The 24,278-nt window shown below is 40.7% G+C and overlaps 1 protein-coding gene across 1 annotated transcript in view; it reads left to right on the top strand.

The window, feature by feature from the left end:
- Positions 1 to 9,656, top strand: part of LOC310961093 (solute carrier organic anion transporter family member 3A1-like) — a gene marked incomplete at both ends in the record, with an annotated part of 31,756 nt that extends 22,100 nt beyond the window's left edge. Inside the window, 8 exons of the mRNA XM_083933053.1 lie at positions 1,786 to 1,884; positions 2,860 to 3,129; positions 3,277 to 3,441; positions 4,213 to 4,411; positions 5,401 to 5,536; positions 5,658 to 5,830; positions 8,202 to 8,266; positions 9,280 to 9,656. Of these exons, the coding sequence (XP_083789179.1) occupies positions 1,786 to 1,884; positions 2,860 to 3,129; positions 3,277 to 3,441; positions 4,213 to 4,411; positions 5,401 to 5,536; positions 5,658 to 5,830; positions 8,202 to 8,266; positions 9,280 to 9,656 (1,484 nt within the window). The remainder of the gene's footprint in view (positions 1 to 1,785; positions 1,885 to 2,859; positions 3,130 to 3,276; positions 3,442 to 4,212; positions 4,412 to 5,400; positions 5,537 to 5,657; positions 5,831 to 8,201; positions 8,267 to 9,279) is intronic.
- Positions 9,657 to 24,278: the final 14,622 nt, after the last annotated feature.

Genomic DNA, 24,278 nt, shown 5'->3' with positions numbered 1-24,278 from the left:
CGACAGTAGGCTACAGTAAACGGTAACACTGAGTACACACTTGTAGAGGTTTTAGTTATGATATTTTTCAGATTTTGCTAAAACTATCAGTCTACAGCATTACATGTTGCAGACAATGTACATGTTTAGCCACGCTAACTGGCAGAAAGGCTCTGATGACAGTGACATTCGGTCTGTCCACCTCTTTGTTTCTGTCCAGACAGTGTTGGTCCCCAGATAATAACTTTTCATCGAGAGCCATCATCGAGTCAGTTTTTTTCATTTGTCCCGTACTTTAGTTTATGACTACATATCTGCAGAACTAATGACATTCCCATCAGCCTCAGTAGTATTTTGTGTTTAGAGCTAATTAATCCAACACAAGCTAACTTTCAAAAGTAAGATGGGGAACATGGCAAACATTACACTTGATAAATCTAAGATATTTAGCATTGCTGCTGTGACCATGCTGGCGTTAGCTTTTAGCTCAAAGCATGTGTTTTCTGATCTAGCAGCCCACAAAGAACTGTCTTGGTTGTCTTATTTCACAGTTTAACCAAATGTATGTGTTTTGTTATCAGCACTGAGGCTTCTGACTGTAATGATGAGGGTTCCTAATTAGAAATATTTGGTTGCCTGCGCCCCTGTAAGCCCCCAAATATGTCAAAAGAGTTATGGATGTGGCTCCTTAACACCAGTATGGCTATTCAAGGCACTAGCCATGAATCACAATGTCCCTGGATCAGGTCCGGTTCCTCATCTCTCTCTCCTCTAATTTCCTGTCACCTTTCTACTGGGTATCTATTATACGGGAATGAAATACAAAGTACTTTAAGTATAAGAATATTATGGATAACATGTGTTTTTGTGCTGAAACTGGTTTTGAAATGGCGACCAAAAAAGGCTGGTTGAAACCATTTTTCTCTCTGACTTATATTACTAAAAATGTTATCTTTGAATGCATTGATAACAGCACGGTAAATGAAGCCGTCATTCCACTCAGGTTGATCTCTGGTGATAACCACAGCACTAATCGTTACATCCCTCTTAAAAAAAATAGATTGATTCAGTAGTGAGCTGCCGATCCTGCTCTGGGCCCTTTTATTGTCAGCCAGGATACTATTGTTACACTTACCACCAGCATGGATAACTGAGTTTCACTGCCACACACACACACACACACACACACACACACACACACACACACACACAGTCCTGCACAGTCTGCTGTTGCTTACTGGAAACCTCTTAGCCTCTGGGCCAAAGCAGCGCAGTAATGCTTTCAAGAGAAATTCAAGCAGAGCTGCCTCAGTTGTTTCCCACTGCTCTTACGCTAAAAACCCATTTCCTGCTTTATTATTTATGACCCAGCCAGATAATCTAGTCTTGGATCAATTACACCGTGCTACCTATGAGCCACATATTATAGTGACAGTAAATAAATATGTCAGTAGGAGACATGTGATATAATTTAAGTTCCCTTGGCATGACACTCAATCTTTCCTTGAACACAATGCATTTCGGTCACTGGCTTTAACAACACACGCGTGGTAGGAAGCTCCATGTTAACATGTATTTAATAAAAGCCTTAGTAGTAGAAACTTAACAGTCTTGATACAATGCTGCCCTCTGCTGAAAGATGAGGTGAAATGCACTTACTGTATTCATTCTGTGGCTCTTTTCTTGGCTCGATGGACAGGGTGTAGATTTTTGCTAAATAAACTAAATTAAAATACTTCAGTATACAGCTGATCCGTTCCATTTAACTGATTATTTTATGCTCTCTTCTCTCTCTGTGTCTTGCAGGTATTTTATTTTCAACATTAGTGTTTGGCCCGGCCTGTGGCTTCATCTTAGGTTCTGTCTGTACCAAAGTCTACGTTGATGCTGTCTTCATCGACACCAGTGAGTTGGCAGCTTTTTCTTTGTATTTCTTTAGATGTATCCTTGAAAGGTACTTCACATAGTTAGTGTATTATGTACAATGCATCTGGTCTTCGGGCCCCCAGTTTGGAATAGCAGGCAGGAGTACCAACACAGGAAATAATATGTACTGCTGTGGATGGGGGCAGCAGCAAAACCTATTCTAGCCGTCTAAAAAAATCATTATCACTTTAAGTGTATGTTATCTTTAAAACATTTCAACAGCTTTACATTGCCGTCAGACAGCCCTGTTTGATAAATTCAGACAGTCTAGCTAGTGTTTAAGTTTACACGGGAGGAACTGAAGCTGTTTTATCCATCTATGCTCTCTTCAAAGCCACCTGACTGTATTCACAAAAACGGTCATTTTACCTCACAGAACACACAAGTTGCCTTGATCGTTAGTTTTTTGGTTAGTTCCTATTCCTTTAAAACCTCAAAGTCACACAATAATCCAAACAAACAAACTGATTTTAGCAGCTGTAGATCAGAAACTCCTGTATTCTCTGAGGATAAATGACTGTTTTTGTCAATGGAGTCTAGTGGCTTTAACAAGAGCATAGGCAGGCTTCAGTCCCCCACATGTAAACTTAAACAGAGCTGTCTCACGGCATAGTAAAGCAATCGAAATATTCTAAACATAGCGGAAACTTAAACCGATAATTTTTTTTAGGTGGTTAAACTATGTTTTGCTGTGTGACCCCGTCCACAGCAGTACATTGCTTGGCTTCCATGCCCGTCCTCCCGTCTGCTTCTCCAAACTGAGGGCGTGCTGACAGACATCCACTGTAGGTGGTACACTGACTATGGATACAACCACTCTTCCCCATATCTGAGCTATCCCATAAGAATATCAAACCATTATACCCAATTTCTTCACACTGATTTGTGTAATTTCATTTTACAACATTATTCAACATCCATCCATTGTGGTAATTTTCCCGACCTCCTGTCCAGGTAAGCTGGACATCACCCCAGATGACCCTCGCTGGATCGGGGCGTGGTGGGGTGGCTTCCTCCTCTGCGGTGCCTTACTCTTCCTGTCAGCCCTCTTCATGTTCGGCTTCCCCCAGGCGCTGGATGAGCAGGACATCGACGGTGGAGGGGAGAGTGAGCAGGCAATGCTGCCCTCTTCTCTGACCTTGGAGTACCAGGGATCTAAACCCAACGGAGCCATTCATGGCTTTGACATGAACAGCGGACTCACAGTTTGTGAGCATCTGAGAGGTAAGGGGGAGGGGAGGAAATATTGAGGGGAAAGTATCGAAGAGAAGTAGGACTTTTCACAATGCAACATTATGAAAAGTCTCTGAAACAATCATTTTTCTCCGTCCTTCCTATCGCTTTTCTCCATTTTCTTCTCAAATGACCCAGTAATCCCACGGGTAACCAGGCACCTTCTCTCCAATCCGGTGTTCAGCTGCATCACACTGGCAGCCTGCATGGAGATCGCTGTGGTTGCTGGCTTCGCTGCCTTCCTGGGAAAATACCTGGAGCAGCAGTTCAACCTTACCACCTCCTCAGCCAATCAGCTGCTAGGTAGGTGAAGCATAATCTTGTCTGAGTGGAGGACAAACTCTATTATTCCATTTTACAAACCAGAAAATAGATATAGGGCGCACTCACACTGTCCTTCCGTACCGTGCCCAAGCACGTTTCACAGCTAAAGTCTAGTTTGTTTGACCAGTGTGAGTGCAACCGTACCGCGCCTAGCTGCGGCCTGCTTGCTGGCCAAGGCCCGCTTGGGAGAGGTGGGCTTTTGTAAAGCATGTTTGCACATGTACAAGCATGAGTGTGCGCATGTGTACGAGCACGACGCCTACGGCGGTTCTGACGTAATTTAATGTGCGCCTGTTCGAACATAGAAAAAAGAAGGAGGGACCATGCGCAGACTTTTAAAACAATGGCGGCGAAAGGTTCACGTCAGTGTGATGCGGAGGTGAAGTGTTTACTGCAGATTTGATCAGATGAAAATATTTAAAAATAGTCGATAAGACGCACAAAGACTCTGAGGTCTGTGGAAAGATTTGTAAACAAAGCGACGCGTCGCAATGACGTCATCAATGTGTGTGACGTGTTACGGCGTGATGACAGGCAAGAAGCATTCGCAGAGGCCCAGGTAGTGTGAGTAGAAATGGGCCTGGCCAGCAGGGGGAGAGGGAGGGGGGGACAAGTACCCTAAAGAACGGGCCACGGTACGGATGGACAGTGGGAGTGCCCCCTTAATGACAACGTTTGTGCAGTGCAGAAACCTCCACTAAAGAAAATGGTAGTGAACCTTTTTGGGAAATATTGTCTTTTCCTCCGCAGGTATGACAGCCATCCCCTGTGCCTGTCTGGGTATCTTTCTCGGGGGGCTGCTTGTGAAGAAGCTGAACCTGTCGGCTCTAGGCGCTGTCCGCATGGCCATGCTGGTTAACCTGGTGTCCACCGCTTGTTACGTCTCTTTTCTCTTCTTGGGCTGTGACACCGGACCAGTTGCCGGGGTTACTGTAGCCTACGGCAACGAGTAAGCAAAACCTTTTTTTTGTTGTTGTTTACACATGACTTGCACTTTAAACAGGTTAGATGCTATAAATATGCTAAAATACTAAAAGTTAATGCAGTGGATTGCAACTGTTTTTGTTTCGATATAGCCATTAGCTTTTCTACATTAACATTAAAATATTCTTTATTAATTAAGTCCTATGTAAACAACGTCAGATTAGCCAAAAACGACCATACTATGTTGATTTATGTAGCCTTTCACCATAATTGTGCATTAAAGGTCCCATATTAAGCTAATTTTCAGGTTCATACTTCTATTTTGGGTTTCTTGAACATGTTTACATGCTTTAATGTTTAAAAAACACATTATTTTATCATACTATCTTCCTGTATATACCTGTATTCACCCTCTGTCTGAAACGGTCCGTTTAGTCCCTCGCTCTTTAAGTTTCCCTCTGAAAATACCAAATATGCTGTGATTGGTCCGCATTTTCATGTCTTCCGCATCTGTGCTCTCTGCGTCTCTGCAGCACCATTGCAGCCGGTGAATGACTGTAACGGCACTGTAGCAACAATTTCTACCTGTATATATGCATTAACGTATAAATGTGACATCACAACTGTACAGACACAGTGTCTGAAGATGAGCTGTGTGCATTTCTCTGTGGATTGAGCATTTATAATAAAAAAAATTACATGGAAATCAAATGTTTACATTATGGGACCTTTGAAGCAGGGTGTAAATCATAAGTTATGCAATTTATAGCTGTCAGAAATATTTACTTTCATGTCAATGGTTGAATATTCAGCACGTAAAGCGTCCTATGTAATCAAGCGCTGATTTACTCTTTCAAAATGGATGAATGCATATGCAGATTCAAAAACAGATCGAAAAAAACAAGTTTACAGAAAAATTCAGCTATAACTGTCAAATAGTAATCTTGTAGTTGTCTCCATTAGATGTGAATATCATAAATGCTCCCTAACATGACCTCTGACCTCATTCCATAGGACGTTGCATTCCTGGCAGAGACCAGAGTCCCCGTGCATCAATAGCTGTAACTGCTACACAGCATCAGTGAGCCCTGTCTGTGGTTCCAATGGAGTCACCTACCTCTCAGCCTGCTTCGCTGGCTGCACCAAACCAGTGAGTCAACACTGACTGAACTGAGCCAAGAAGCATACATACATACATACAGTGCAGCAGTCCTGCTTAAGGTCTCCATATTAACAGTGGAATAACAACAGTTTTCTTGTCTTTGTGTCAGAACCTGACCAGCTGCACGTGTATATCCAGCACCAGTGAAGAGGCAGTGGCTTTACCAGGGAAGTGCCCCAGTCCAGGCTGTCAGCAGGCCTTCCTCACCTTCCTATGTGTCATCTGTGTGTGCAGCATGATCGGAGCTATGGCCCAGACCCCCTCCGTCATCATCCTCATCAGGTAAGGAGATATGTTGCTAGACATAGACTGCCCACAAGAGGGAGCTGTTGACATGCACGGCTGAATGATGATCATCTTTGGTACAGACAGTGGCGTAAAGTCACTAAGTACATTTACTAAAGAACATGACTTTAGTGCAGTATTGAGGTAAATTACTCGACTTTATCCATTTTATTTTGGAGGCAAATATCATCTTTTTGCTCCACTACATTTACTTCCCATTTACATTAACCCCAGTTTTTGTTACTTTGCAGATTCAGATTCTTAATACAAAAAATAACTCAACAATATGATATTAATATTATTATAAGGTGAAGAAAATTAGCTTTGCCAGCTACAACATTAAACATTTTTATTATATTTTTATTATTGCAACAAGCGAACGGACATCAAACAAAACAGACAGAATGGAGGTTAAAATTAGTAATAATAGTAAATAAATAAATAAAATAAAATGAAAAATATGAAAACTAAAAATAAGACAGCTCAGAATAGTTATTAGGCCAGTTTTTAATATTCTAAAAGGAGACATAATCTTGGTGACCTGGGAAGTTCACAATGTAATTATTTGCTCATATAATCTATAACTGTTTTTCCTACAAGGGGAGGATCTTTCATTCCCATAATGCATGGATAAATGTGCCACTTTCTGCCCCACACTTCCAACATAGATCATTATTAATTAAACACATTCTGTTAAGTCTTGATGGTGTAATATCTATGACTTATTTTATACTGAATACATTTACCTCTGGCTTCTCTTATGTATTGTTCAGTATTGGAAAGAATCCCTTCCCATGTTTTTTCATCCAGTGTACAAGACAGATGTTTCTCCCATATCATTTTGAGATTACTACAACCATTATTATGTGTCCAAGGACACATCTCATACCATCCTGAAGCCTTATGATGTATTTTGGGTAATTGTGAGTAGCATTCGATCAGACTTCTGTCCCGACCAACAGGAACCATCTCTTTCATACAGTTTTTTAATTTGCAAGTACTTCAAGTTTACTCTAAATTTTCTTTGTTGTATTATTACACTTTACTAAGACCCTGAGGTCCCAAATTATAATATTTTTTTATCTTTTATGCTGAAGTTATTATCTTGTGCACTTCTTCCACCAATGAGTTCAGAGAAATAGTGACACACAGGGCAACACGCAAAGTTGTAAACATAAACATTCTAACATTCTAAATGTGTCCAAGTTTGATTCCTGTTGCAGTGAATGTGAATGACATCAACTGACAGGAAGTTAACAAGGACCAAGTCTGTTGCCTAGCAATGGAATTCCACTAAAAAGGTTTATACATTGCCAAAGAACATTGTATATATAGATGACCAGATGAGTATGACTATCACTATATAATTAAAGTCAATTATGCATATCTGTCTATTTACTTTGGGTTTATTACAACTTGGGGCTTATTTTCATACTTGTGGCCATATCAATGGAATTACATTATTATTATTACAGATAGAATAACTTTGTCCAGATCAAGTTAACTGCTTAACAGTGACATGGCTAAAAAAGAAGGCAGAGGGGGCAAGAACATGAGCAGTCAGATGCTTATTCCTGTTTTTAAAAAATAGTTTGGTATTTTGGAAAACACACATATTTGCGGGGAGACAGAATAAAAGATAGGACTCTCGTGTGTATGGTAAATAGAGAACTGCAGTCATGTACAGTCATGGCTTTAGATTGGATACAGGGAAACTGTGAGCCTGGCTCTGCCCAAAGATGAGAAAATCCACTTAACAGAATCTCTAAAGCTCACTAATAAACCCTGTTTCCAGTCTTTATGCTAAGCTAAGCTAACTGTTTTTATCTTAATGTGCATTGCACAGTTATGAGAGTGGAATAGAATAGAATAGAATGACTTTAATGATCCCAGACTGGGAAATGATTTTGTAACAGCAGTAGTGGGTCAGCAAATCCAACGTTTCATCTAACTCTCTACAAGAAAGCAAATTAGCATTTTTCCCAAAATGATGAAGACTATTAAGAAAAGCAACCAGGTTTAAAGTAAATGGTAAAAAAAAAAAAATTGTAGGCCTAAACATTGCATTTTACAGGCTAGTTCTCACACCTACTCTATTGCTGTGCATAGTTGTGTGCACAGTTTTCTTTTGCAATGAGGACAAATCCACAACCTTTTGGATTCTACCTCCAGACAAAGTGACTTGTTGGCTTGTTTGCAGTCTGTTGGTTGTATTGGCGCCTCGTTCCCAGATCACAGCAGCATCTGAACGAAATGATGGTCCAAGTTACTGAAATCAGACCCAAGTTTTCACTGAACTGGCCGCTACAGAGTTGTCAGTTTCAGTTTTCAGGTACAAAGTGTTTACCAACCGTGTCTGTGTTTTCAGAACTGTAAGTCCAGAGCTGAAGTCTTATGCCCTTGGAGTTCTGTTCCTTCTCCTCAGACTGATAGGTAAGAAATGTCGCACATCACTTTACTGACATGCATTCATATCCACATAAATTCTTAGTTTTCATTTCTACTGTTGCACGTTCTGTAATAAATCTCCCTCTACTGTTTGTTCACGACATGTCCACTGTTGCCCTGTAGTTTTGCTGTAATGTTAATGTATGGAGTATTACAGCCGTCAAAAAGATGTGTCCATGATTAAAAGACTCCTCCATGATTCTAACCATTCGTATTCGTAAATAAAAAAGTTGTACACATAATTCTGCTGTCATACACAAGTCTGAGAAACTGTTCGGGTTAGGATTGTTTTTATGCGAGTATGAATCTAAAAGCTGTGAGTACAACTCTAATTTCTACGTCTACGAAGTTTCCCCTGTGAACACGAATTCAGTTTGTGGGTACGAGTAGAAAAAGTGTCGCAATGACATCACATAGGTCACAGGCAGGTCACAGGGGAAAGTAATCGAACCCCGAATGATGCGCCGAAGCCGAGGATGGCTGACAACAGTGCACCCACTGACACCGCTGGTAACTCACAGCTAGAGTCAATAATCCAACATTTATTTATTTATTATTTAATTATTTATTTCATGAAATTGTTCTGTTGTACTGTAATATACAGTTCATGGACGTAAAGACATACTGCTTTAGCTTACAAGCTAACAACATGCCGGCAGGTGATGCTTAGTTAGTGCTTGCATTAGCTGCTAGCAATAGAGGAGACTTCATAGTGGTAGAAATTAGAGTTGTACTCACAGCTTTTAGATTCATACTCGCATAAAAACAATCCTAACCTGAACAATTTCTCAAATTTGTGTATAACAGCAGGACAAATCTTTTAATCATGGACACATCTTTTTGACAGCTGTCTTACTCCATACTAATGTCAGAGCAATTCTTCACCATGGGTGAAACAAACTTCATCTTCCTGTCTTCGCGGATATAAATGAAATTCAAACTGGTTTGCTTTTTGAACTTCTGACCTGCTGTCCTTCCATAATCCCCTCTTGCTCCAGGCTTCATCCCTCCCCCTCTGATCTTCGGCATGGGCATCGACTCCACCTGTCTGTTCTGGAGCTCTGTCTGCGGCGAGAAGGGAGCCTGCATGCTGTACGACAACGTTGCCTACAGGCATCTGTACGTCAGCATCGCCATCGCCCTCAAGTCGTCGGCCTTCGTCCTGTACGCCACCACGTGGCAGTGTTTGAGAAAGAACTACAGGAAATACATCAAGAACAGCGAGGGTTACCTCACACCCACCGAACTCTTCGCCTCCAATGTGACTCTGGACAATTTGGGCAAGGAGATCACCCAGAACCCAGCCAACAGGACAAAGTTCATATACAACCTGGAGGACCCAGAGATGTGTGACAACATGGAGTCAGTTTTATAGTGGTGCGCTTCACCTGGAGCTGAGGTTGTTGATGTGCAACTGGTCTGATGTGCGATGTGTCTTTGATGTCGTATCAGTGTAGGAGAATGTTCTCAGTAAGGGTCTTATCTTCTTCTCACCCAAAACATCAGACATAACAGAAAAAAATGAAGAGATGTTTCTCAAAATGCGCTAAATCCATATTGCACTTTTTACTAAAATACAGAGCATCTGGTCCATTTTTGTCAGACAAAATCATAAGCAGATTTTTTTTGACATGTCTTTAATTTGACAGCAGCATAGAGATGGACAGAAACAACAGAAATAGACAGAGACGAGGAAAGGCATGAGGAAGGATTTTGCAGTTATTGCATCGTACCACTAATCCACTCTGAAATTATCTTCTTAAGTTCAACTTCATTAACAGCCGAGTTTAAATTGCTGTCATATTAGATTTTGATTTATTCGGAGCTCTGTGAGAAGCAGACAGCTGGATTTTTGGTTATTCATTATCTTTATTAAGCAGTGGATTTTCCTTTAGAAGGAGGTGCTTCTCAGGTCCAGATGCTAGATAGAAAGGATGACAACATGCTTGTTCATCATTAGCTGATGCATATCTTAGCTCATAGTTTGAGTTATTTTACAGACATACAGAACATACAGTTGTAACTACTAGGCAACCCTACTACAGACTTATTAACAGACTTGTGTGTTCACTCACTCAATTACCTAAGTGTAACGCAACGAGCAGGAACATGAAGGAACATCACACAAGAAGCAAAGGAAAACCAATAAATCAGCGACAAGAAATAGGCCTAATCCCAGTAATTGAGAATAATAATTAAACAAATAAAGTAACATATTACATCAGCACCACAGAGGTCTCGACTCTCAGCGGCCCTGTTTCCTGGCTACATCGTTAAAGCCTGGGAGCATTAAAGAGTCATAATCTAAATCAATAATAGACAAAATATGGACCCCAGTTCATTTCTAACCCATTACACAATAACTGCATTTGTCTTTAAAACGAATACAGTAAGCAGTGGAAAATTAATGAAAGGTGTAGGTTTTAAAATAAATCGTATTGGTACATTTTGCCAGAGTAGAGGTCACTACGGGTGGATAGCCCATTTAGAAACTCAACTCTTCAGTTTCAGTTGATGTTGCTTATAATGCTCATCTTTTAAAAAATAAGGAACACAGTCTTTCTCAAGAGTTTTCAGTGTCATTGGCCCGTTCTTGTTTTAGAGGGCATTTGTTGAAGGTAGAGTGTTGAGCCCGTATGTAACAGTTATTCCTGTACTGTGTCATAGTGTGGAGTTTTGCTATGAATGCTGGGTAAGATTTTGAGACAGATTTTATGTTTTAGAGTCACAGTGGGTTTTTTTTGTCTCTCTTTTGTGTTTTTCATTTTTTTCGTTTGTTTTTCCACATTACAATTTTGTTGATATTCAGTCTTTTCCTCTTTGGCATTTATAGAAATTGTGTAACTTCCAAAAGTCGATTTAGAAAACGTGTCCTAGGTGTTTAGCTGATGATCTAAAAAGCAATAGTATATGAGATGATAAATTAGTAAAGTGGCCCACTTATGAATAGTTAGACAAGACCTACATGAGCTGATTCAGTCACTGAACCTGTGACATTTCAGTTACATGACTATCTCTCCAATCATAGATTTGACTGTACCACCATTATAATTCTGCCAGAAACACTTATGGCAAAAGGAGAGAGGAATACAGTTTGACTTGGTGGTTTAATTCTACTCCTGGGGATGCCCCCTGCAGCAGTAATGCATGGAAAACACAGCAACATGATAAATAACAAGCAGGGAACCCTGCAAATAAGACTCTCCAGGGTACATACTGTATATGGCGTAGGGCCAAGCAGGTGGAGGCTGTGGGGGAGGAGGCCTTCACCAGTAGAATCAGTTACAGCAGCAAAGCTCTCATGAACTGAGAGTGTGAAGGCATTTAAGTAGAACGCCAAGTCAAGGCACTGAGACATGATGATTGTGGTGTCAGTAGACACAGCATAGCATGACGCACAGTGTCCACCCGGAATTAGTTCATTTAAAAGCATGCTGGTAATGCATGCAATGATTAAAAAGAAATATTCAGTATGTCACTAAGCTGCACAGACTCTGTGGTTTGGAGGCCACTTGAGTTAAATGTGTATTTAAACATTACCATGGCCTCCAGATTCTATTTTAGACCATGGAAAAGCTTTATAATGCATACTGCATTGTGATGTTGACGATTTCTAGCAGACCTCAGCTGACTCATAATCACTCACACTGCAGTGATTGTCTGAACTTTATTTTTCAAATAATAATTTTGTTTTTAGGAATCCTATGGGATTCTGATTCCTGACATATCCAGTTTATTTTGAGAATATATTGTTTCCCCTGGCTTACTTTGTAAGTATTTAATATGTTTTGCATCAAAAATATGGACCTTTGTCACCATGGCAACAGATTTCATCCCTTTGATGTTTGGTGGTAAGGGTTGAAAGAGTAGTTTAACACTTTGGGAAAAAAGCGTATTCACTTTCTTGCCCAGAGTTAGACAAAAAGGTCGACACCACTCATGCCTGTGCTGTAAATATGAAGCAGCTGGGTAGCTTAGCTTAGCATAAAGACCGGAAACATGGGCAATCTGCTAGCCGGGCTGAGTCCAAAAATAAAAATAAACCCACCTATTAACATGTTATATCTCATTTATTTAATTTATACAAAAACCAAAGTATGAAAACGACCAGTTGTCGACTTCTGTGGTTGGGTTAAACAAATGAGATGCTAAGCTAAGCTAACCAGCTGCTGGTTGTAGCTTCATATTTACCGCAGAAACATGATTGAGTGATTGAGATTGAATGACTTAAGTGGAATTAATCTTCTTATCTAACGCTCAGCATTTTCCTAAAATGTGGAACTGTATTTTTAAGAGCAAGTTCCATGATTCAGTCTCATTTTATGCTGCCGCTCATGTTTTATGAGTACATTTCTTTTGTAAGTGGTGGAATTTTATCTTGGATCCACACTTTTATGTATTTAGTTTAGTGCTTCAATGAACTAATAGTATATTATTTAAACTATACATTGATGATGCTCTAGCATCATAAATAATAAAGTCAGTATTATATCAAATGGGTAAAACAGACAGTTGTTAGTTTTGGAGATCAACAATGGACCTACATTCAACACACACAGAGCCTTGTCAGACCACACTCATGTCTGCTTGGTTTGATGTAAACTAAGAGAGTATAAATACAGATTTTTAGCACAGGGGTGAGAGTTGACATCTTAAAAGCGAATTATTTTTTTGGCACTAATAAGGTAGTGTTTGAAAGCTTAAAATTTGACTGTCCCGGATGGGAAGACTGGCTCGTAGCAGGACATTCAGGACAGGTGGGCAATATGCTCAGATGTACAAACAATAAAAAAGGAAGCTTTTGACGGGGAGGAGGGTGTTAACTAACATTACCAGCTGGCCACCATCTCCTCCTCTGTGACCCCCAACAGGTGGCGCTGTCTTTGATATCTGTAACGTCCAGTGTGTCATAGTGCTGACTCCTCTGTACATACTAGTGCCATACAAGTGCCAAAGTGACACCATAGAAGTGTTCTGTAATGTCCTGCGGAGAACTTTGTCTCACCACGCTGGAGCTCAGAGCAGATCCTCCAGCTGTATGTAGCCTTTCTGTGACATCCCTCCACTGACTCTCACCATATCATACAAAAGTGTCCCAGAAACATATTGCCTATCAAAATATTGTATATGGGTCTAGAAAACAGTATTATTTAGGATGTAATAATGTTAATATGTAGGACTTTTCTACTAGTGAAGGTATTGTCTAATTTAGATTAATCTCTCTTTCCATCAGTGGCAAAGCTGATAACCGTTTGTTGCTTTGGTCCAAATAAAAACAATACTTTGCTTGAAATAAGTGGCACCAATGTTGAGCTTTAGCCTGACATTGTACAGTAGATACGGTTGACTGTAGAAAATCAGCCACTGATAGCAGTCCTGCACCTGTGCCTGGATATTGAGCTCTACTCTGAGACTTCCTGATGTTGTGCCATATCAACCCGTGCACTGTAACATTCAACACTTGCAAAGAAGAAGCCAACATATTCTAGGTCTGTCTAATGCACGGGCAAGTGCGACAGCTCTTGCTTGACCTTGTATTCACCTGCGGCGACAGGACTGTTTTGCCTTGTAATGAGAAAATAACTTTGGAGCATAAATGTTTTTTTACATCCTATTTTTCTCATTATTCTCTTTTGATGACCTTGCCTTGTGGTAACAGTAGGTTGACTTTTATAGCGGAACTTTAGCGACAGAGGTATGGACATATGAAGAGTTTACTGCCAAAATACGACATTTTTGGACGTTACGGACATTTTCACATCAGTCTACAGTTATCCTGTAAAGAGGCCCATCATTTGTTTTTGTTGCTATTAATAATTTCCTAGAAATAGTCCCTTTTGGTAAATGATGGATGTTGTTTTGGAAGCAAACTCTTCGTATGCAGATAGATAATCCTTTGGTTTGAGCCTTTAGGCAGCATGTTGCCTTTGATTAGAGTGAAACCCTGTGCTAACAATGTTAGTGACGGTTTTAGAGTGATGTGTTTGCTTCTGCTGTAGGTGGTACTCAATGTGTGAATTTCATGGCTCTTTGCAGGGGACCTTTGAAAAGAAAAGGGCATTGAAATAAGAAAATATCACCTATATTTTCAAAGCATCACTAAAGATTTTTAGATATGCTCTATTGCTTCTTTGAATTTCATTTCTTTTCTTTTTTTCTTTAAATTATATGACTTTATATTTAAAAGCTTTATGTTCTGTATATTTCTTGGAAAAGATTACATGATTGTATGTTTATTGTAAATACATTAAATATACTATTTTTGTTTTTAATACGACATTTTCTTAATATCCACAAACATACGATGATTTCTGCTTCCACCAAGCCGGCCAGTTTAGCTTGTTACACAAGAACGATGATTTTTGCTCATTTTTTCCATTAGCAAAAGTTGTGGATAGAACCTGGTACTTTTACTTTTTGGTTTCAAGCTGATGCTAAAAGGTGGAATTTAAAACAGATAGCACAACCCTGGCTATCCTGCACAAACCCAACGATCTTGAAAGGATTCAGCAATGATTTCACAGCCAGTGGCATTTCCAGACTTTTTGACTGGGGTGGGACACTGACTTATGCAGGGGTGGTATTGAGTATGTGCATGTGCATGTGTCAGATACACACACACGCGCACACGCACACGCACACACACACACACACACACACACACACAGAAACACACCCATACAAACACACACACACAGAGAAACACACCCATACACACACACACACACACACACAATTGTCAGAATAAAATTATTTTACCATTTCTGCCTTCAAAAATCCTATCTACTTACATTTTACCGTTGTATACCACTCTAGAATTGATCAAATTGGTAGAAACCCCCGTCCAAAACACCAAATATAGACACAAAGACCTTGAGGAACACCATAGAAAAATGCTGTGATTTTTTTTATCAACTTTTGATATTTCTGTAAGAAGTGTATTTTCCAGGAAACAGCTCTGAAAAGTTGTCAATATACCCGGGACTCACTACAATGAAATGGCTACTATGGCGATTGCTAAATGCAAACATCAGCATGGTGACATTCTGATAGTGACAATTAACATGCTTATACAAGGAGCAGCCAAACCTTTGTCATGTTCACCATGTTAGCATGGTAACATTTGCTAATTAGCTCTAAATACAAAATAAAAACAGAGGTCGATGGGAATGTTATTAGTTTGCAGATGCTTTGGTCAAAACCAAAATAAACCAAGCATTTGACCAATTCAGCCTGATAATGTTGCCAGATGAAATTTTAAAAAATGATTTAAGGTAAAGTTATTATAATTTATCCTTTGTACCAAATTTCATGACAATCCATCCAATAGTGGCTGAGACATTTAGCTCAAATCTACATGTGAACCTCACAGCAGCAAAAAAAGAAAAAAACGAGGGGATCGCCAAATTCAGTGGAATTGATCTTCTCAGGTCTGAACTCAATTTCACGGCCGTCTAATAAAGTGGTGGACCAACCAACAAACTTTGCCAACCCTAGAGCCACACCACTAATGGGGCTAAAACCATGAAAGCTAGCAGTGATGCAGCGAAGTTTGGGGTTTGGGAACCCACAAAGGGTCATGTAATAAATCTGATGGGTCAGGAGATGATTAACACGCTAGAAAAGAACAGAAAAGACATTTCCAATTATGAGGATTGTTCAAACCTTTTGAATATTTGCTTTTATCTTGTGAAACAACAGATTTTCTCCGGATTCTAAAAAGGATTTACACCAAACAATCTGAGAAGGGAACATCACTCTTCGGCTGAAGTGCTCACAGCTCATAAGTTGTACACTAATGACATGGGGCCAATAGTAGACATTTGTTAGCTATAAAGGTATCAGCAAATAGGTTATGAACCCCTGCATTATATGTTGACATGGATGATATATAATACTTCATAACTGTTTTTAATTATTAGATTTTTTCCCCCGATGCCATATATTATAAAGTTTGCTTTATGACATGTACCGTAGAGCCATGCTTGGGATAAAGGGCTGTATTCACTTGGTGAATGCTCGGTCAGATAGAGTGAAAGGTCACATTTCATTTTCTTGTCCAAACGCACACGACAGAAGAAGATAAATCCTGACATCAGTTTAATTGAAATGTGCTTGTGCTTTGCCATGATCTAATTTCCTGTCATCCAAGCCCTGTGGTTATTCCCGGTCCTCCCTGCCGCACTACAGCAGCCGGTGGAGATAATAACCGGGATTATGGATTGACCGGTGGATCACCTTGTACCACTGCTTTGAGGGAGAATGTACGTGTTCGGGGCCAGGTCACAGCGTTGTTTTTATGCGAGAGCTCGGGCTGAGAGCTCTCTTGTTTCTCGAGTGCAGACGGGGCCACGGTGCAGTGAAATGGAAAGCATGCCATTCCCTGTTCCGCTTGATGCCGAGTGACTGTGAGAGGTTGTGTCATGTTCCTTGGCTATTGACTCAATGACTTGGGACTTCACGACGAAAGCCTGAACCCGTGCAGGCTCTCTGCGTGCTGACAGAGAGATGTGTCTTCCACTTGTCTTCACATTGACCCGAGGACTCTGCTGAACTGACGTGTCCGCATCCCCAAAGTCTCACCTCCTGGACCCAGAAGTAACCTTTCCACGACCTCTCCTGTCGTTCACGCTCTGTTAGCCGTGGGTCTGTCTGCTATCGAAACAAATCACTGAACTTGTGTTTTATTTTACTGATATGGCTATGGATTAGCTGTCTGTGGCAGTCAATCTAGGCAGCTTCTGTTCCATGCATGACATGGCTGAGAATTCAGCCTTATGTGCCACATATTATTCACTGTCACCGTGGGTTGAAAAGTCAAGGCACAGAGTAAGCACAGGCCATTAGCTGGTACTGAAATGACAGCTCAAAGAGCCAGACCTTAGTGGCTGCCTCTGCTCTCAGGCTCACCCACAAGACAAAATCACCATATGCCCTTCATTTGTTGGAAGAATTAGGATACCTGGACTTGCCCCGCTGCGAATAAATGATGATGTATTCCTCTTTACATTGTATGCAAAAGGAATATTCTGCATATTTGACTAATGCCTTGTCTTATGACATGACTCTGACAGCTGACCTGATTTATTGTAAGGTTCCCTGCATTGTTAAAAAAAAAACAATCTCTGACTCAGTGACAGCGGCCCAATTATCCCTTTCATGCAGAGAAGGTCTATATACAAAAGAGGCTGTGAATTGCAAATCTAGCTACTAGCTGTCCTTGCTCTCCTCTAATCTAATAATGTGATCCATCATTTCAGCAGCGACACCCCAGCCATGGAAAACAATCCCACAGGGGATTAGTATGAAGATGTTTGCATATCCATATATGCAGTCCTGAGAGGCTGCAGGGAAGAAAAACATAAAAAACATGTTTATAATAATCACATCAGGTCTTTCATTTGCATTTCTTGTGTTCAAAGGGAATTTATTGATTACATTTCCAGAATAAACTGTTGTTGGTTATCAGTAACCCTCCCAACATGCACTTGACATCTATAACCAGCATAGACACCTTCAGGACAGTTGGAAGCACTGCTTCAGGCAGAAAAAAAATGTTTCCTGCTCAGTAGTAGTGGCGCTGTTGGTTGAGGGATGGTCCCGCTGCAGAATCATCCATTACCCTGATGAGCCCACAGCCCCTGAGCTCCGACAGCACAGCCACACGATGAGCGAGACAGGCGACTGCCACTATTTGTTCTGCTAAAGCATTCATCACACTAATTACCCATGGTGCCAAGCCGCTCTTGTAGCCCGGTGAAGCTTTGGCTGCTCGTTTGGAGCCGAGGTGAGGTAGGGAAACCTCAGATGAGTCTAAACAGGAGGCTGTCCTCTTTTCTGGCTCTCCTGCACATAATTAACTCCAGCAACTTGACAAATTGGAATGATAAATCTGGCCTCTATGAATAGATACAAATACGTGATCAATCAAAATATCGGACAGCGTTCTCAGTCTGAGGAAATGTGCCGCTGTGAAGGACAAAAGAAGTGTGTTTGCTTTGAATGACATTTGGTCCTGTGGTGGAAAAGTGAGAGGGACGGTTTGTGTCTTTGCTGTGTTTTTGCCTGTGAAAATGAAAGTGCTAAGGGGGTGCTGCAGAGAAGAGTGGTTGTAAAAGCTCACCATTTCATCCTTTAAAGGCCAAATTAAAACCATTATACTGTGTCTCCCAACCTCTTGGAAAGAAAGAAATCATTCCCAAATGCAGACATGCAAAAGTTCGGTCTCTCTGAACTACAGTCATTTACGCCACCTAACCTTGAAAAGGTTTTTGAGTTTCTGTGTCATGCAGACAATCTTTCAAATGTCCGTGTCCGTCCCAACCGTCACACAGCCGTCACACAGCCGTCTGAAATATTTGTAACATCCAGTACATCACAACGTAGCAGCATAACCTCCCTGCAGAGGTCAAAGATCAACAGATCGAGGACAAGGAAACTTCCTGGAAGCACCGAATCATGTCCTCCCCACAGTGGTGCTGTGACCAGGCCAAGCAAAAAACACTTAACCCTTAGATGCCCCAGTGAAACGTGACAAGCATCATTTATATTTTGACATTTTTATCATATAATTATCCATTTTGCTTGATTCTGTCTTCTCTGGTGGTGGTGCTACTAGCTAAGCTAAACTAAGCTGCTAAACTACTTACTATCAAGCTAATGCTAGCTAGTAATTTAAATTTAATAGCAGATATTTGTTCATAATTGTAAATGTTATGCAAAGCAGCTATCAACTTGGTACACATTTATTTCCAGGTAAGTTAGATATCATTTATGCATCCAGAGAAAAAGAGTCTTGCTGTGTCAAATGTGAATGGTTATGTAAGAAAAACAACAGACCAGCTAATCTTTATCCAATACACCTAAGGGATAAAAATGTGCATTTTCCTGACATAAAGCTCTTAATGTCTGTTTCCAAATGTAACACACTACGGAACAACCTGTATTTTTAAATAACCACTTTTCTCCTCTTTGTATTTATTATCAACGCTCTTTCCCTGTGCGATGTGCAAATGTTAACATGAGCAAGTACTGATGCTGCTTCATTACACACAGAAGGCAACAACAGACTTCAAATCTGTCCGTATATGTATTTTGTATTTTGATCATTTACTCAGCTATGTGGGTTAATCTTGTGCCAGATAATGAGTTCTGGTCTGAGTCAGGTCAAAGGTTAAGTAGGGCTTTGTACAAATCCTAATGAGGATCTCCGCACTTCGCCACGAGGGCTCTGTTCACAACTGGGAAGACCGTTGGAGTTGTGTTATCATTGGAAACTGACCTGTAGCACAATGTGCCTCTCAAGCATGTAATTACCCTCGCGGTGAAAGCTGCAGCGGCCCTGGGGGGGTCAGAGGTCAGCGGTCTGGGGTGAATAAAAGGTGAGAGACGAGCCAGTCGTCACAGGTGAAGCAGTGTCTGAAGCGCGCAAATCTAACTGACAAGTTATTGTTGTTCTCTGAATACGATTAGACCCTGCCAAGGTTAACAGCAAGGAGGACATCGACCTGCTCTGCGGGAGTGCAGCATCCCTTGTCAGATTTCTGAACGTGATGATATTAGGAGTGATTACAAAACACTTGTTACTGTAGTGTTCATTTAAAATACCATCACTATTAATAATTATTAATCGTATTTTGACCTTAACTTAATGATAATTTAAGTTTAAATACAAAACATGAACCTCTTTGACATAAAACTATAACTTTCCGGAATAGTTGTAATCTTAAAGTCCCTATCAGACAAAGTCAAAACACACAGGTGTCTTCACTTATTGTTGTGTAGTTTTCTCTCATAACTCCATGTCTGCGTACAAACGGCAGCTGACTGACATTTTCCTCATTCTCCTGTTAGTTTTGATGCACCTGTTTGAGTAGGACATATGCTCCTTTTCAGGTTCATACTTGAACTTTAGGTTTCTACGAGAACATGTTTACATGCTTTAATGTTTAAAAAAACAAATGCTCGTACTGTCTGTCCGAATATACCTGTATTCACCCTCTCCGCTCTGATTAGTCAGCATTTCTGGGTAACAACCGCATTCTCAGCGTCTCTGCTCCATCAATGCAATAGGGGAATGACTGTAACGGCACTTTCTACCTACACTATATATGACGTAGTTGTGACAGTGAAGTCCTGATGGCTCGTTTAAAGGCACAGTTTCTGAATTCAGGCTCTGTGCTTTTCTCTGTGGATTAAGTGCCTCGACCTGCTTTATAATTACAAAAAAAAACAGGGAAATACAATTTTTTACATCGTTGGACTATTAAGGTATGGTCACATTGCATTTCAGTTACAAGACATTTACTTGCAACAGTGCATGAAAACAATATTACAATTTGTAGTCTGGCAGTGTGTAAATACTGTAATAAAGAATACTTGGTTTAAAGTTGAATAAAGGTGAATCTGCCAGAACCGGCTTCACATTGCACCACAACAGGAAGTGCATACTTGAATTTGTCTTGCTTGGTTAAAAGTGAACGGTAGCTTTAAATGTATGTCCGTTGAGTCAAAGAGATCTGTGTTCCAACCTCACCCCCACAATTTCATGTCAAACATGTACTATATTATATTCATACATGTCATTGGTGATAATTATGAGTCTACATTTTCTAACGATATAGGCCGTAAGGCATTTTGTTTGTGGTTGACCTTCAGTTCCATTTAACGTTTCATCTTATTTGATAAACTTACCTGAAGTACGTTTCTGGGGTTTCCCATCGTGTTTTCAGGGGGGTGAACCTGACAGACCCCTGGCTCGGCAGGTTGTGTAGCAGGTCGTATGCTTGTGTTTTTCTGCAGCAGGCCAGTCCACAAACATGCATTTCAGATCAGCCGCCCCACAACTCTCTCTCTCTCTCACTCCCTCTCTCACATGCACTACACCTTTGTACTGTTTGATTTGGTTTGGTTCTGGTTCATTGTTATACACACTATAATTAACCACCATTGCATATATATATTGGTATTTGATGTAGTTTTCTTTTTTCCTTTTTTTTTTTTTACCATACTATCGTGTGTTTCCTTTGTTGTGTTCTACAGTGACATTCCTGGATCTGCACGCTCACTGCTCCTTTGCCAGAACACTAACAGGAAACATAGACGAAAAGAGAGAGGCTATAAAGTGTACTTTTAGATTCCGCCTATTTATCTCATTAACATAATGAGCTTACACGGCACCTTTTGACTCTAGGAATACTACTTCATTACCTTTTACAGCCATCATAAAAAGTACTTTTGTGACCATTCAGTGTGTGTGTGTTCGTGTGTGTGTGTGTGTGTGTGTATGTGTGTGTGTGTGTGTGTGTGTGTGTGTGTGTGTGTGTGTGTGTGTGTGTGTGTGCGTGTGTTTGTGTGTGTGTCCTCTTCAGGTTTCCTCCAGTGGATAAGCACAGAGGCTGTCATGCCCCCATTTCTCCCACCTTGAGCAGACCTGTTGTACTGCTACTGTGTCTGTCCTACAGTTAAACACTTGGTGGGTTTAACAGATAACCATATGGTGCCATTTGGTGTTTAAAGGGGGTAAAGAGCTTAGCGGAGAGCTGTATTTCAACAATATCGTGTTTTTCTACAGCCACTTTGAAGCCTTAAAAATGCTGCAGATTTCTGAGCATGACACCAGCTGCTGTAAACAGTTTTGCACACACAGCAGGTCTCTTCTCCCTCCACTTGTCTCCAGTTAGCTAGCTTCCAGTCCCCCGTGTGATAAGTCTTAAAGGGCACCAGATCAACAAATACAGGGCGGGTTTATCATCTTTAAACTCCCAAATCTGTGATTAATGTGAACTGGACTTTTTCACTAGATCGCGCGGGGAGGGGAGAGTTCAGCGATTTAAATGTGGAGGAATGCATCATTCCCAGCCCGTGTGGTAAACACTTTAGCCTTGACCTTCCACTGTTGATTGGTCTTGGACACAGCCGTGTGTTTTGTTAGCAGGCAGAGCACAGCTTGTTTTGTGTGTGTGAGCAGTCACTGGATGTCGGCAAAGCTGGCCGTCTGGAAGAACGTGACAGCACAGTCAGCCTCGGGACTCGTGGAGCATGAGTCAACAGTGAAATGGCCATGAAGACATTTTCACATGGTGATGACTCGCTCCCAAGAGTGTCCATGAACATTGAGATAAATTCAATTCTGAAAACAAAAATACAGACAGGGATCATTCTATCAGGAGAGGACAACTCTGTACGTAGTGAAAAAAAAAGTATTGCCTTTCTAGGTGAGATGCAATAGGTGACATCTGTAAGTTTGTGCAGCTGTATTATACTGTCTATATTATTCATGGATCAACATATTATATGATATTAGTTGGATAAAGCATGATGTGTGTGTGCTGAATCAATCCACTGTGGGTGAGCATTGTCTGTGTGACAGTATAGAAATGGAAGTGCCTTTAGTTTTGTGCGTATTATATTTTATGTAGACTAGGTTGCTTTAAATATGTATATGTTGTTTATGGTAGTGGGAGTGGATAAGATCAAACTAATATTTAGATTTCATATTAACTGCATGATCTGCGGCTATACTGTGATGAATTGTCTTTGTGTTTAACTTGTGAGCCCAGTGTATTTGAAGATTATCAAAATCTATACATGTATAGCAGGGGCGGGGATGAAAAACAATAACACAGATCTTTTTTTAGTAAAATTATAATCAGGCAAGAATGTAACATTGGTGTAAAAATGTAAGTGGAAGTAATCTGTTTCGGGGGAATTGTTGGGTCTATGTGAATCATAAATAAGTCATAGAGTGTGGTCTATACCTACTCTGTAAAGTGTCCTGAGATAACTTTTGTTATGAATTGGCACTATAAATAAAATTGAATTGAACTATTTCTCATTTGTAAACAAAAAAATGGTATCAAATCTACACGTTGTTTAACATGATCTTTTAGATGCAAATGTAAAAGTGGATTATGTTCACCCCTATTAAAAAACATATTAATGCGACAAACAGACAAAATGGTGTTATCCCTCAACCCTTACCTGAGGAGCAGTGTGGGTGTCTTAACCATTTTTTTAAACTCATTGGTAACGTAGTCATGTATCTCCTCGAGTAAGTGCATCCTATAGAATAAGGTAATTGCCTGTGTCATTTTCTGATAACACTAGGTGGCATCAAATTACTGCAGTTAGGATCTGCTGCTTCTGTCTCTCCCACTCGTGTGTGTGACCTGAAGTAGCCCTCGGTATATTCCGGAGTGGGTTTTATATAACACAGACAGTGGTCGGACAGATTCACTGCAAACACTGGAGTCAAGTAGCTGCTGCAACACCCAGGGAAGATTAGGGGAAAGGAAACTCGCGCCACGCTCAGCAGCGTGTGTACCAACAGAACTCCAACTGGTGATCCCCGCGCTGCTGATCCCAGACCAGCGTCTCCGCGCCTTAACCCCGCCCCAAACACCGACGTCACCGACTCCCAGCACGTGACGTGTGGACGCACCACTCTTCTCCTCCGTCCCGGAGCAAAGCATCATCAAACTCATCATCCATCACCTCCTCTCTCTCCCTCCTCCGGTGTCTCTTTAATGTAACTTCCGACCGATCGGGAGAGCAGGGAGCGTCTGGAGAGCCGGGCTCGTCTCTCACGAAGGATCTGCTTTCACGGTGTTGTGTTTAAAGCTGGACACACAGGACAGAAAGGACCAGACTGTATGTTTTTGGGGATAACGTTGCTTTCCTCTGTGGATTTTGGCTCAGTTTGTGTGTGCATTTATCCCCTCCCCTCTGTGGATGTTATAGTGCATCCCCTCGGTCTGAATGAAGCTTTATTTTTGGATTTGCACCGCGCCGAAGCTTTGTTTTGGTGATCTTTCTTTACGCGCGTCCTAATTATATTGTCTTATGAGCTCTATTCCTATTTTCAGGCGTAACTTCTCTATTTTTGTCAAACAATGCCTCAGTTTTCTTGAGTGTGTGTGCGGGGAAATTGTGTGTTAATTATTGCGTAAAAAAAAAATAGGAAAGTTGGGCGCTCAAAGTTTTGGAGACTATAGAT

The sequence above is a fragment of the Echiichthys vipera genome, assembly GCF_963691815.1.
Source record: "Echiichthys vipera genome assembly, chromosome: 1".
Classification (NCBI taxonomy): domain Eukaryota; kingdom Metazoa; phylum Chordata; class Actinopteri; order Perciformes; family Trachinidae; genus Echiichthys; species Echiichthys vipera.
The sequence above is the reverse complement of the archived record's forward strand: the minus strand, read 5'-3'. Positions and strand labels throughout refer to the sequence as shown.